The 13488-nt window shown below is 38.6% G+C and overlaps 1 protein-coding gene across 1 annotated transcript in view; it reads right to left on the bottom strand.

The window, feature by feature from the left end:
- The window catches only part of Lyst (lysosomal trafficking regulator), a 166680-nt gene that overhangs the window by 135107 nt on the left and 18085 nt on the right, over positions 1-13488 (bottom strand). Inside the window, exons 2-3 of the mRNA XM_055603918.1 lie at positions 7207-7293; positions 4472-4670 (exon numbers count right to left, since the gene is read on the bottom strand). Coding sequence (XP_055459893.1) covers positions 4472-4670; positions 7207-7238 — 231 coding nt within the window. The 5' untranslated portion in view covers positions 7239-7293. The remainder of the gene's footprint in view (positions 1-4471; positions 4671-7206; positions 7294-13488) is intronic.

The following is a 13488-nucleotide window of genomic DNA, read 5'->3' as shown; positions in this document are numbered from 1 at the left end:
TGAACATCTATGCCCCAAATACAAGAGCACCCACATTTGTAAAAGAAACACTGATAAAATTTAAACCACATATAGATCCCCACACATTAATAGTGGGAGACTTCAACACCCCACTCTCAACAAAGGACAGGTCAACAAAACAGAAATTAAACAAAGAAACAATATCTCTGACAGAGGTCATGAATCAAATGGACCTCACAGACATTTACAGAACTTTACACCCAAACACAAAAGAATTTACCTTCTTCTCAGCACCTCATGGAACCTTCTCCAAAATAGACCATATAGTTGGTCACAAAGCAAGCCTCAACAGATACAAGAAGATTGAAATAATCCCTTGTATCTTGTCTGATCACCATGGAATAAAGCTGGACTTCAACAACAACAGAAATAGCAAAAAGCCTACACACACATGGAAACTGAACAACTTGTTACTAAATAACAGCTGGGTCCGGGAAGAAATAAAGAAAGAAATTAAAGTCTTCCTAGAACTCAATGAAAATGAAGACACAACATACCCAAACTTGTGGGACACAATGAAAGCAGTGCTAAGAGGAAAGTTCATAGCACTAAGTGTCTTCAAGAAGAAATTCGAGATAGCTCATTCAAGCAACTTAATGGCCCACTTAAAAACCCTAGAAAAAGAAGAAGCAGACACACCAAAAAGGAGTAGACGGCTGGAAATAATCAAACTCAGGGCTGAAATCAATCAATTAGAAACAAATAAAACAATTCAAAGAATCAATGAAACCAAGAGCTGGTTCTTTGAGAAAATCAACAAGATCAACAAACCCTTAGCCAAGCTAACTAAAAGGCAGAGAGACACCACCCAAATCAACAAAATCAGAAATGAAAAGGGGGACATAACTACAGACACTGAGGAAATCCAAACAATCATTAGGACTTACTTCAAAAGTCTATACTCAACAAAATTTAAAAATCTAAATGAAATGGACAATTTTCTTGATCAATTTGACTTACCAAAGCTGAATCAGGACCAGGTAAATCAATTAAATAGTCCTATATCCCCCAAAGAAATAGAAGCAGTCATCAAAAGTCTCCCATCCAAAAAAAGCCCAGGACCAGATGGCTTCAGTGCAGAATTCTACCAGACCTTCAAAGAAGAGCTAACTCCAATTCTCTTCAAACTATTCCACAAAATAGAAACAGAAGGAATATTATCAAACTCATTCTATGAAGCCACAATCACCTTGATACATAAACCTCACAAAGACTCAACTAAGAAAGAGAATTTCAGGCCAATCTCCCTTATGAACATTGATGCAAAAATACTTAACAAAATACTTGCAAACCGAATCCAAGAACACATCAAAGATATTATCCACTATGACCAAGTAGGCTTCATCCCAGGTATGCAGGGGTGGTTCAATATACGGAAATCCATCAATGTGACCCACCATATTAACAAACTGAAAGAAAAAAACCACATGATAATCTCCCTAGATGCTGAAAAAGCATTTGACAAAATCCAACATCCATTCATGTTTAAAGTACTGGAGAGATCAGGGATACAAGGCACATATCTAAACATAGTAAAGGCGATATACAGCAAGCCTATAGCCAACATCAAACTGAACGGAGAGAAACTTAAAGCAATCCCACTGAAATCAGGGACAAGACAAGGCTGCCCACTCTCTTCATATCTCTTCAACATAGTGCTGGAAGTCCTTGCTAGAGCAATAAGACAGTTGAAGGAGATCAAGGGGATACAGATGGGAAAGGAAGAAGTCAAATTATCACTATTTGCAGATGATATGATAGTATACATGAGTGACCCCAAAAACTCTACCAGGGAACTCCTACAGCTGATACACACACACCTTCAGCAAAGTGGCCAGATACAAAATTAACTCAAAAAAATCAGTAGCCCTCCTGTATACAAAAGACAAAAGGGCTGAGAAAGAAATTAGAGAAACAACACCATTCACAATAGCCACAAATGACATAAAGTACCTTGGTGTAACCCTAACCAAGCAAGTCAAAGACTTGTATGAAAAAAATTTCAAGTCTCTGAAGAAAGAATTAGAGGAAGATATGAGAAGATGGAAAGATCTCCCATGCTCATGGCTTGGCAGGATTAACATAGTAAAAATGGCCATCTTACCAAAAGCAATCTACAGATTTAATGCAATTCCCATCAAATTGCCAACACAATTCTTTACAGACCTGGAAAGAAAAATTCTCAACTTCGTATGGAATAACAAGAAACCGAGAATTGCTAAAACAATCCTCTACAATAAAAGATCTTCTGGAGGTATCTCCATCCCTGATCTCAAGCTGTACTATAGAGCAACAGTTATAAAAACTGCATGGTACTGGCATAGAAACAGAATGGTGGATCAATGGAACTGAACAGAAGACCCAGAAATAAACCCACACACTTATGGACACCTGATTTTTGACAAAGATGCCAAAACCATACAATGGAAAAAAGATAGCATCTTCAACAAATGGTGCTGGTCCAACTGGATGTCTACATGTAATGAAAATAGATCCATACTTATCACCCTGCACAAAACTGAAGTCCAAGTGGATCAAAGACCTCAACATAAAACCAGACACATTAAATCGGATAGAAAAAAAAGTGGGGAATACCCTTGAACTCATTGGTACAGGAAAAAACTTCCTGAACAGAACACCAACAGCACAGGCTCTAAGAGCAACGATCAATAAATGGGACCTCATGAAATTGAAAAGCTTCTGTAAAGCAAAGGACACCGTCATCAAAACAAAGCGACTGCCTACAGATTGGGAAAGAATCATCACCAACCCTTTATCTGACAGAGGACTCATGTCCAGTATATATAAAGAACTAAAGAAGCTGAAAAGCAGCAAACCAAGTAATCCACTTAAAAAATGGGGAATAGAGCTAAAGAGAGAATTCTCGACAGAGGAATATCGAATGGCAGAGAAACACTTAAAGAAATGCTCAACCTCATTAGCCATCAGGGAAATGCAAATCAAAATGACCCTGAGATTTCACCTTACACCCATCAGAATGGCCAAGATAAAAAACTCAAGGGACAACACATGCTGGAGAGGTTGTGGAGAAAGGGGAACCCTTCTCCACTGCTGGTGGGAATGTAAACTTGTACAACCACTCTGGAAAGCAATCTGGCGCTTTCTCAGACAACTAGATCCAGCCATACCACTCCTAGGCATATACCCAAAAGAGGCTCAAGTACACAAAAAGGACATTTGCTCAACCATGTTTGTAGCAGCTTTATTTGTAATAGCCAGAAGCTGGAAACAGCCCAGATGCCCCTCAACTGAAGAATGGATGCAGAAACTGTGGTACATCTATACAATGGAGTATTACTCAGCAATGAAAAATAAGGAAATCATGAAATTTGCAGGTAAATGATGGGACCTTGGAAAGGATCATCCTGAGTGAGTTGTCCCAGAAGCAAAAAGACACGCATGGTATATACTCACTCATATAAACATACAACATAGAATAAACCCACTAAAATCTGTACAGCTAAACAAACTAAGCAAAAGAGAGGACCCTAACTAAAATGTTCAATCCCCATCCTGAAAGGCAAAGAGGATGGACATCAGAAGAAAAAGAAAATAGGAAACAACCTCGGAACCTGCTACAGAGGGCCTCTGAAAGCCAGAAGAAAACAGGAAACAACCTTGGAACCTGCCACAGAGGGCCTCTGAAAGCCTCTGCAGTATAGACTGTCAAAGCAGATGCTGAGCCTGATGGACAACTGATGGGCACAGTGAATGGAATTTTATGTAAGAAGTGGGAAATAGTAAGAGCTGGAGGGGACGGGAACTCCACAAGGAGAGCAACAGAACAAGATAATTTGAACACAGGGAACTTCCCAGAAAATCATACTCCAACCAAGGACTATTCGTGGAGATGACCTGGAACCCCTGCACAGGTGTAGCCCATGGCAGTTCAGTGTCCAAGTGGGTTACAGAGTAATGGGAAGAGGGACTGCCTCTGACATAATCTGATTGGCCTGCTCGTTGATCACCTCCCCCTGAGGGGGGAGCAGCCTTACCAGGGCACAGTAGAGGACAATGCAGCCACTGTTGATGAGAACTGATAGACTAAGATCAGAAAGGAGAGGAGAACCTCCCCTATCAGTGGACTTGGGGAGTGGCATGCATGCAGAAAGGGGAGGGAGGGTGGGATTGGGAGGGGAGGAGGGAGGGGCTTATGGGGGGATACAAAATGAATAAAGTGTAATAAAAAAAAAGCCTATTTACACAACCTCTTTAGAAAAAAAGGCCACTTGCAATTCTAAAATGTTTCAGACACTTGGAAAAGAATACAAAATACATAATATTTTCACAAATGGTGCTATTTTCTTGTTGGCATGAAAGATAGGACTTTAACTCAAAGAGATTCTCAGAAAGTATGAAACCTACACATTACTAGCCAATGACCAACAGTAATATACTGATCAACAATTCTTTGATATGACAACATTACCTGATCAATGATAGAATTCAGCTTGGTAAGTAATAGAAATCCTCGCCCATGGACAAGGTACTGTCCAAGAGTCGCCATGTGTGTCTCCTCTTCTTCTTCTTCCCTGGCTTCTGCCCTCTGGACCACTGCATTGCAAAGCTGGTTGACATCGATCAAAAATTCACGTGCCAATGAGTTACTGTCGGTGCTCATGACAGAGCTACAAAATGAACAGAATATGAAAGATTTTTAAAGATGAATATAAATTTATTTTTAAATATATGTGATTTTTGTAGACTGACTTAAAACTGCTAGATACCAGTTCCTAGCTCTTTATGACTCTCAGGCATCGTTCTGACCCCATTATGTAATTCCTACTTGGCAGTACTGGTCCCAGTTTGAAGTGCCTAAACAAAGGTAAGCAGGCATAAATGACACCATCTGGGAGAAGACGCTAGTGAGCAATGGCAGTTAAGGGAGAGTCTGGCTTTCTCTCTTACATAGAATAAAAATACGCCATCACTTAGAAAACTGTTCTTGCTTTCCATGTTTAAAACAGATAAACGGATGTTTTAAAGATGTAAACTGGATGTTGCAGAAATGGCTCAGTGGTTAAGAACCCTTGCTGCTCCTGCAGAGGACCTCGATTCAGTTTCCAGCACCCATATGGCAACTCACAACTGCCTTATAACTCCAGCTCCAGGGCATCTAAGGCTTCTTTCTGGCCTCCATGGGCACCTAGCATCCATGTGATGCATACATGCAGACAAGACATTCATGCACACAAAATGAAAACAAATAAACCTTAAACTATAGGATAAATAATAGAATAGAATAGAACATAATTTTTCCTCTAGATATGGCTCCTAAAACCCTACCCTCCTAAAACCCCAACACTTAGTTAAGGCAGGAAGTGTTATTTCCTAACAGTAAGTGAGAACTTAAGAAATTTAGCTGCTGAGCTTATTCTACTTTTAGCCAAATAAAGGACAATGTGGCATTTTAAGATTAAAGAAAAAAAGCAAGGTAAAACATTCTGGGAATGAATACAGAGGAAAAATGTACAAACGTTCAGAAAAAACACACATACAAATAACATAATATTCAAAGAGTTTCAGAATAGTTTTATCTTATGGCCAGAAGTAATTTAAAAGGCTAGCGAAAGAGCTCAGCTTTTAACAGCACTTGCTGCTCTTACAGAAGACCTAGATTTAGTTCCCAGAACCCATAAAACAGCTAACAACCTTCTATAATTGCAATACCAGAGGATCTGACACCCTCTTCTGGCCTTTCCAGGCACCAAGCATGCACCTGGTACAAATTCATAATACAAGAAAAATACTCATAAATTAAAAAAATAATTTGCACATGAGCTCTTCCTCTTTTATTTCTTAAACTAACAAAATTTTATTTATGGTGTGCAACGCAATGTTTTAAATACACATATGTCTACACACACTGTGGAATGGTTAAACAAGTTAACTAACAAATTTATTAGCTTACACACTTATGCTACAATGAGAACACTAAGGCCCGCTGTTTTACATTTTTAAAGAATATAATACATCATCACTGACTACAATTACTATGCTGGGCAACAAATTACCACTATCTACAAAAATTGCCAACGTTCTGAATTCTCCTATGCAATATTCATACAGTTCCATCCTAATTACATTTGCATACACAGAACACAATACTAGGGACTATTTCTCTTTTGTACATTAAATGCTCATTACTTCCTAAAATAAATGTTGAATATACTTGAATATTTTCCAGCCATTCTGAATTCCAACTGAAAAGATATGTATATATTTTCTTTAAATTTTTTCTAATATTTTACATACTCAGAAAAGTATACAGAATACATAATATAAGCACATACACAAAAAATATATATACACTACACACAAATGTTTTTAAAAGGCAGATAACATGACATTATAGCCAAGACTCAGAATTAGTAAGTGTTAACATTCATAATGTTCAGGTGAGTTTGTGAATGTGCATATGTGTGTATAAAGAAACCAAGATTTACAGCACAGGAAAGCTACACCCATGATAAAAATGATAGCTGGAACTTGTCATTACCATGCATATTTTTACAGTTTATACATATTTACAGCTATAAAAATATTAACTATATAACATTTTTATAAAGACAGTATCCTGTATTCCTTTTAACATTATTTTCATTCCTTTAAACCAGTGGTTCTCAACCTTCCTAATGCTTTGAGCCTTTAGTTCTTCATGTTCTGGTGACCCCAACTATGAAATTATTTTCACTGCTACTTCATAATTATAATTTTGCTAGTTATGAATCATAATATAAATATCTGATATGCAGGCTGTCTGATATGTGTTCCCTACAAAAGGTCATTCACCCTTCAAAGAGATTGTGACCCACAGGTTGAGAACCACTGCTTTAAACCATCTAACAGTATGCTATATAATAAACCATAATTTATGCATGCACCTTTTATTTAGGAAGAATCTAATTGTTTATTATAACTATATAGCTCCAAAATTTTACCTTACCTTGAGCCAAGTCTTTTTTTTTTTTTTCCTGGTTTTTCAAGACAGGGTTTCTCTGTGTAGCTTTGGCTTTCCTGAACTTGTTTTGTAGACCAGGCTGGCCTCAAACTCAGAGATATCCACCTGCCTCTGCCTCCCTGAGTGCTGAGATTACAGGTGTGTGCCACCATGCCCGGCTTGAACCAAGTATTCTAACTGTTAATATTTATTATGTTACTCACCAGTCTTTCAACACTTTTGTAGCATTCAGCATGTATATAATTTTGGTTCATGGACTAGATAAAACTGTCCTCAGCATAAGGCTTCACCTATAAGAAGAAAAAAAAATACAAATACATGGGTGACAATAATAAACCAGAAATAGTTAATAAAGTTCTGACAAAAAAAAAATCAGTAGACAGTTTTTTTATGTGATGTATGTAGCAGGCAACAAATTATTTGTATTCGCAAAACCACACTTAAAAGAAAAATTCCTAATGATCTGAGAACCTCTTAGAACCATTTCACAGGTAGTTCCACCCAATCACCCACCTGCTGACTCTCGTATCCTGCCACCTGAGAATAGGGCAGATTCCCACAGCTTATACACAGGTAGCGTAACCCAGTGGGCAACCCCAGCTGAGAATGAGACAGAGCTGTGAATCTCACACAGATAGCACCAACTCTTAAAGCCTTCTTGTTGTACACAATAGATCAGTGCATCTCTCAGCCGAATAAGAGAAGCTTCTTTTTGTAGTAGATAGCATTTTAACACAGAAACCCATAACTGGTCAATATGCAGAGAATAAAAGACTGTGGAATGCTCAGCCCTAAATGGGACATTTATATCATACCCTCTCCTCCCAAGACTCAGGGATGAAGGAAGAGATTGAAAGATTGTAAGAGAGAGGGCTCAGCAGTTAAAAGCATTGGCTGGACCCTGGTTCAAATCCCAGCACCCACATGGCAGCTCACAACTGTCTGGTCTGTAACTCAAATTCCAGTGGATCAGACTCCTTCACATAGACATATTATGTATGCCAAATGTCAAATGTCCATAAAAATAAAATTTTTAAAAAGACTGTAAGAACCAGAAGCAGTAGATGACTATAGCTAAACAGTGTTTTCCAAAATACAACAGGGAAGTTGTAGAGTAAAACTAACAGTGGCTGTGTCTTAATGCTGAAATGCTGCACAAGCTCAAGCCAGACAAAAATCCCAGAAAAAATGGAGGAGGTGGTTAGGAAGTCCCACCCCTGAGGAGCTACTGGCAACTGATGACTGTTGAGCAGCAGAGTCACTTTTTTTCAGGGATGCAATACCTGAGAGGCTTCCTATGTTCCAATAGACGGCCCTACATCTACGCACACTGGCAACACTAAGTAAACTCTGTGGGTTGTTTTTTTTTTTATTATTATTTTAAAGAGAGAGAAATAGAACATATGAAATTGGGAGGGACTAGGGTGGTGAGGGTAAGGAAGGTGTTGGAAGGGAGGGAATGGATTGTGGACTTGGTCAAAATAACATATGCATGTATGAAATTCTTAAGTAATAAAAACATTAAAATAAAAATAAAAGGCTATCTCCAAGAACTGAGTCTTGAAAAAGAATATCCTGAAACAGAGTTGTAAACTTCATTACAGCATTCCACTCTTTTGTTTCCAACTCCTACCTCCACGAAAAGCACAAATTAGCCACAAACGAGAATGAGACAAGTATTAGTATTCTAAGCATGAGAATCTGGGAAGTGGTGGGATATCCCCACATATAACTCAGTGTCCCCACAGACAATTTATTACTCTCCTATCAGGGTGAATGGTATTTGAAGATACATGGGAATGCAAAACCTCAGACCCAAATAATGATAAATTCCTACCACAATTCATACTCTTAAAGTCCTTGTTTTGTTTGAATTCTTTAAATGAAATTAAAATCTTCTATCTTATAATACAATGAAGGCTACTTTCAGAATGCTAAGGGAAACTTTCTGCTTCTGAGAGCATCAAGATGCTTCTGGTTAACTATCTGTTCTCTATAGTTTTTACCAGGAAGACATGGAGAAATATTTCTTTATTAGCTGTAAGGATTTATTTTTAATAACAGGTTTAAAAAGATAAAAGTGATCTTTAACTGTTTCAGAGTATTTAAAATCCAAAGAACCGCCTTGAGTATCTTGGCAAACAGTCTTGATTACACATCATCATAAGCTCTAGAAGATAAAGCAGGCAGGAAATGGAACAAGGAGCCATGAGAGACTACATGGAGCTTTGTGTGAGTCAGAGGGTAGATGCAGCCCACATCACTAGTGAATAGTGCAACAGCAGCTCAGCTACTTTCCCACAGAAACCTAGATGCGTTGCAGCTTCTCCTTTACCAGCCTTCAAAGGGGGCAGGGTGAGCCGTATTATCTGGAATGAATTCTTAGAGAATCCATGCAGACTACTGTTCACCTTCCCATGTATAAATATCTACCAATATGTTAAGGTCATCTCTAGAATTTTGTGGGGGTAATGTCAAGTTCACTAAGATCTGTGGACTCTACATTCTCCTAAATTTTGGAACACAGCACTTCCACAGCTTCTTACAAGTTTTCATGTGCATTACAATTCCTCAAAGATTACCAAAACATTAACAAAAACATTGGCAAACACATTAACAGATCTGCTTGGAATCTGACCCTGAGGTGTGAATTCACTTAGAATAGCCAAAGGTCCTTGCCTCGGGCTTTAATTTTCTCTTACTATGTTTCTCACTTTCATCTTCATTAGTTTGTCCATAGGTCATTCTCTCCACTCAGAGAAAATAAAGAACAGATGTTGAGAACTTCTGTTTATTTTCTGAATCAAAATAGTCAGTTAATTAACTATTTATTTATTTGTTATTTCCATTCTCCTTTTTACAAAGTATAAAAGGCCAGATTTACCTGTTTCAAAATATCAACTCTTTATTCTACTAGAATCTATTTCTCTTTTGTGTCTTGTGTATGTATATTATCTGGTTTCATATCTTTCTTTCTTCCTTCTGCACATGCCATTTTAAAAATCAGTCCATTTGCCTAACTTATTTTCCTATCACATTCCTTCACACATTTCCAGCTGTTCCACAAAAACACTATGACTGCTATACGATTACTTTTGTTTCCAGAGCCTATATCCATGGCACTTTATTTACATTTTCTTTATTTTTTATTTTAATTTTATTATCATTGTATGTGAGAGTATGCCTTAGTTACTTTTCTATTGCTGTGAAGAGACACCATGACCAAGACAACTTACAGAAGAGCTTATTGGGGCTTACAGTTTTAGAGGGTGAGCCCATGACCATCATGACAGGCAGTAAGGCAGTAGGCAGACAGGCATGGCCTGGGAGCAGTAGCTGAGAGCTTTAATCTAATCCACAAGCAGGAGTCAGAGAGAGTGCTAACTAGGAGTGGTATGGGCTTCACAAACTTCAAAACCTACCTCCCTACTCCCACTCTCCCCTCCCACCCTTACCTCTGTAATACATCTCCTCTATTAAGGCCATACCTCCTAATTGTTTCCGAACAGTTTCACCAATCAAGAGCCAAGTATTCAAACAAAAGCCTATGGTAGCCATTCTCACTCAAACCATGTATAGGCACACATGTAGAGGTCAGAGGACAATTTTGGGGAGTCAGTTCTCTTTCTACCTTTACAAGGGTTCTGGGAATCGAATTCAGGAGATTGGGCTTTTGTGGAAATGCTTCTCTCTGCTGAGTCTTTTCTCCAGTGCTTGACTTCCATAACTTAATTTGCTGTATACCAGCTGTGGTGTTTAATTTTGCCAATTTGATTGACTGGGAGACCAGTAAAGCATACCTCTGAGTATATCTGAAGATTTTTCCAGAGACAATTGTATCTGGACCCAATCACTGGTTTAATCCACTGATAGAGTCAAGATTCAACAGACTATCAGGAGGTAATAAAACTGTGGAAGGTAGAACTAGTTGGAGGAAGCGGGCTGCTGGGGGTATGTCCCTGAGGAGAGTATCCTGGCACTGACCCCTTCCTGCTACCTCTGCTCCCTCTTTACCACAAAGTAGACTTTATGTAATAAGGTGCTACTGCCACGGTTTTCTGCCTTACCTCAGGAACAAAGCAATGAAACCAGATAACCATCGACTCAAACCTCTGAAACCACAAACCCAAATAAATATTTTCTCCTTTTAAATTATTTCTCTCATTTATTAGTGACAAGATCTAATTTAACACACCAGCCTGGTCGCATGTTCTTCCTGTCTATAATTGCAGAACATCTAGTTGGTACTGTATTAAGAATACAAAACACTGGGTCAGCAAAATGGCTCAGTTAGGTAAAGGCGTTTGCCACAAGCCTCATGACCTAACTTTGAGTCCAGAACTCACAAGGTTGAAGGAAGGAACTGACTGCAGCAAGTTGTCCTCTGACTTTTTTGTATGTGCCCTAGGATGCACATCACCAACATATACAAATAAATAAATAAATAAATAAATGTGTTTTTAGAAACATGTAAAAAGGAACACAAAACATACACACACACACACACACACACACACACACACACACACAATCTCAGTCTCCACCTCAGGAAGCTCACAATACAGTGACAAAGGAACACCAGGACGGAGGACCCTACATACTAAGGGCACCTGACCCAAATTTGAGTCCAGAAAGCTTCCTGAAAGAGGTATTCTTTAAGCTAAAGTATCTTTAAGTAGAAATGGACAAATAATGGGAGAAAGTGAGCAAAGGAAAGGGTTACAGATAGAAAGAGTGGTTCTAGTTAAGTCACGGAGGACATTGTGCTTAAGTTTGGTATCAGAATTTTAACATAAAATACAGGAAAATGAGGATGGAGTGGTAGGTGAAAACCAAAAGGGGAGACACTTTTGACATTATACTAAGAACTTAATCTACTGGCTAGTGGGTCTCAGAACCATCTATTATAGACTTTTAATGTTCCCACCTTCAAAGACTCCAGTCCCCTAAGCTGAAGACAGCCCAACACAACATATTTAACAAGCTTCCTAAGAGATTCCGATGAACAGGCTTGACAGAAGGCCTAGGACTAATTTTAAATATGTGAGTAACACAATGTTGAGCAGACAGAGCATTCTTGTAGCAAAGTGGAAGCAAGATTTCAGGAAAAAACCTAGCATTATTTAGAGACTGCTGTAATATTTCAAGTAAAAAGTGAGACCTTTCTTCCTAAGCTATAGTAGAAGTAGAATTTTTATTTAGGAGTTACAAGAGTGTAATCTTGGTGATATATTAGATTGGGAAGAGAGCAGGAAAGTCAGGACAACCGTCTCAATGGCTGCCTGAGCTCCTGGGATTGCCACCTGGGCAACAAACAGCAGAAGAGCTAAGGCATGTTTCAGAATGGCTGCCGGGGAAAAACCATACCGCTGGTACACTACAACTCTGTCCATTAGTCCAGAAATTAACTTCTTTGCAGTAACTACTGAGATTAAATTCACTATGCCATGCATTTTAACCCCAGAATTCTTAAAACAACCATGCCAACTCTACTCACTGTTTCTAACACAGGGTGGAATAAGGGACTAGTATAAATACAGATCTTTTTGTTGAGAAAACAAGACTAGGAAAGAAGAAAATATAGAGGGATGCTACAGAGAAGCCACAGGTAAAAAAGATTTTTGTTATATTTTTTTTTAAACACTTGGTTTTCTTAAGGTCTATAAAAAATTGTGTTGGTATTCTGATGGAAATTGCATCTGTAGATTAAAATTAATCTGTAGATTGTTTTTGGTAGAATGGCCATTTTCACTATGTTAATCCTACTGATCCATGAGCATGGGAGATCTTTCCATCTTCTTTGATTTCTTTCTTCAGAGACTTGAAGTTTTTTTCATACAGATCTTTTACTTGCTTGGTTAGTCACATCAGTGTACTATGTGTTACTTGTGGCTATTGTGAAGGGTGTTGTTTCCCTAATTTCTTTCTCAGCCTGTTTGTCTATTGTATACGGGAGGCTTCAGATATTTTTGTGGATTATAGCCATATAATATAGGATAAACATACTAAAATCTATAGTCCTAAAGAAGCTATACAACAAGGAAAACCCTAGGGAAGAGGCTGAAACTTCATTCAGAAGGACAAACAGGATAGATATGGGAAGTAGGAGAAGACAGGGAACAGGACAAGAGCCATCCACAGGGGGCTTCTGAAAGACTCTACCTATCAGGGTATCAAAGGAGATGCTGAGACTCATAGCCAAACTTTGGGAAGAATGCAGGGAACCTTATGAAAGAAGAGAAAGATAGAAAGACCTGGAGGGAACAGGAGCTCCACAAACAGAACAACATAGCCAAAAACCTGGGCCCTGGGGGGACCTACAGTATTGGTTGGACCAATACTCCAACCAAGTACCATTTGTGGAGAAGACCTAGACCCCCTGCTTGAACATAGCCCATGGGCTGCTCAGTTTCCAAGTGGATACCCTAGTAAGGGTAGCAGGAGGTGCCTCTGACATGAACTCAGTGGCTGGTTCTTTGATCACC

The sequence above is a fragment of the Psammomys obesus genome, unplaced genomic scaffold, assembly GCF_907164565.1.
Source record: "Psammomys obesus unplaced genomic scaffold, mPsaObe1.curated_primary_1811, whole genome shotgun sequence".
Taxonomy (NCBI): domain Eukaryota; kingdom Metazoa; phylum Chordata; class Mammalia; order Rodentia; family Muridae; genus Psammomys; species Psammomys obesus.
Note: the sequence above shows the minus strand (reverse complement) of the source record. Positions and strands in the feature narration are given on the sequence as shown.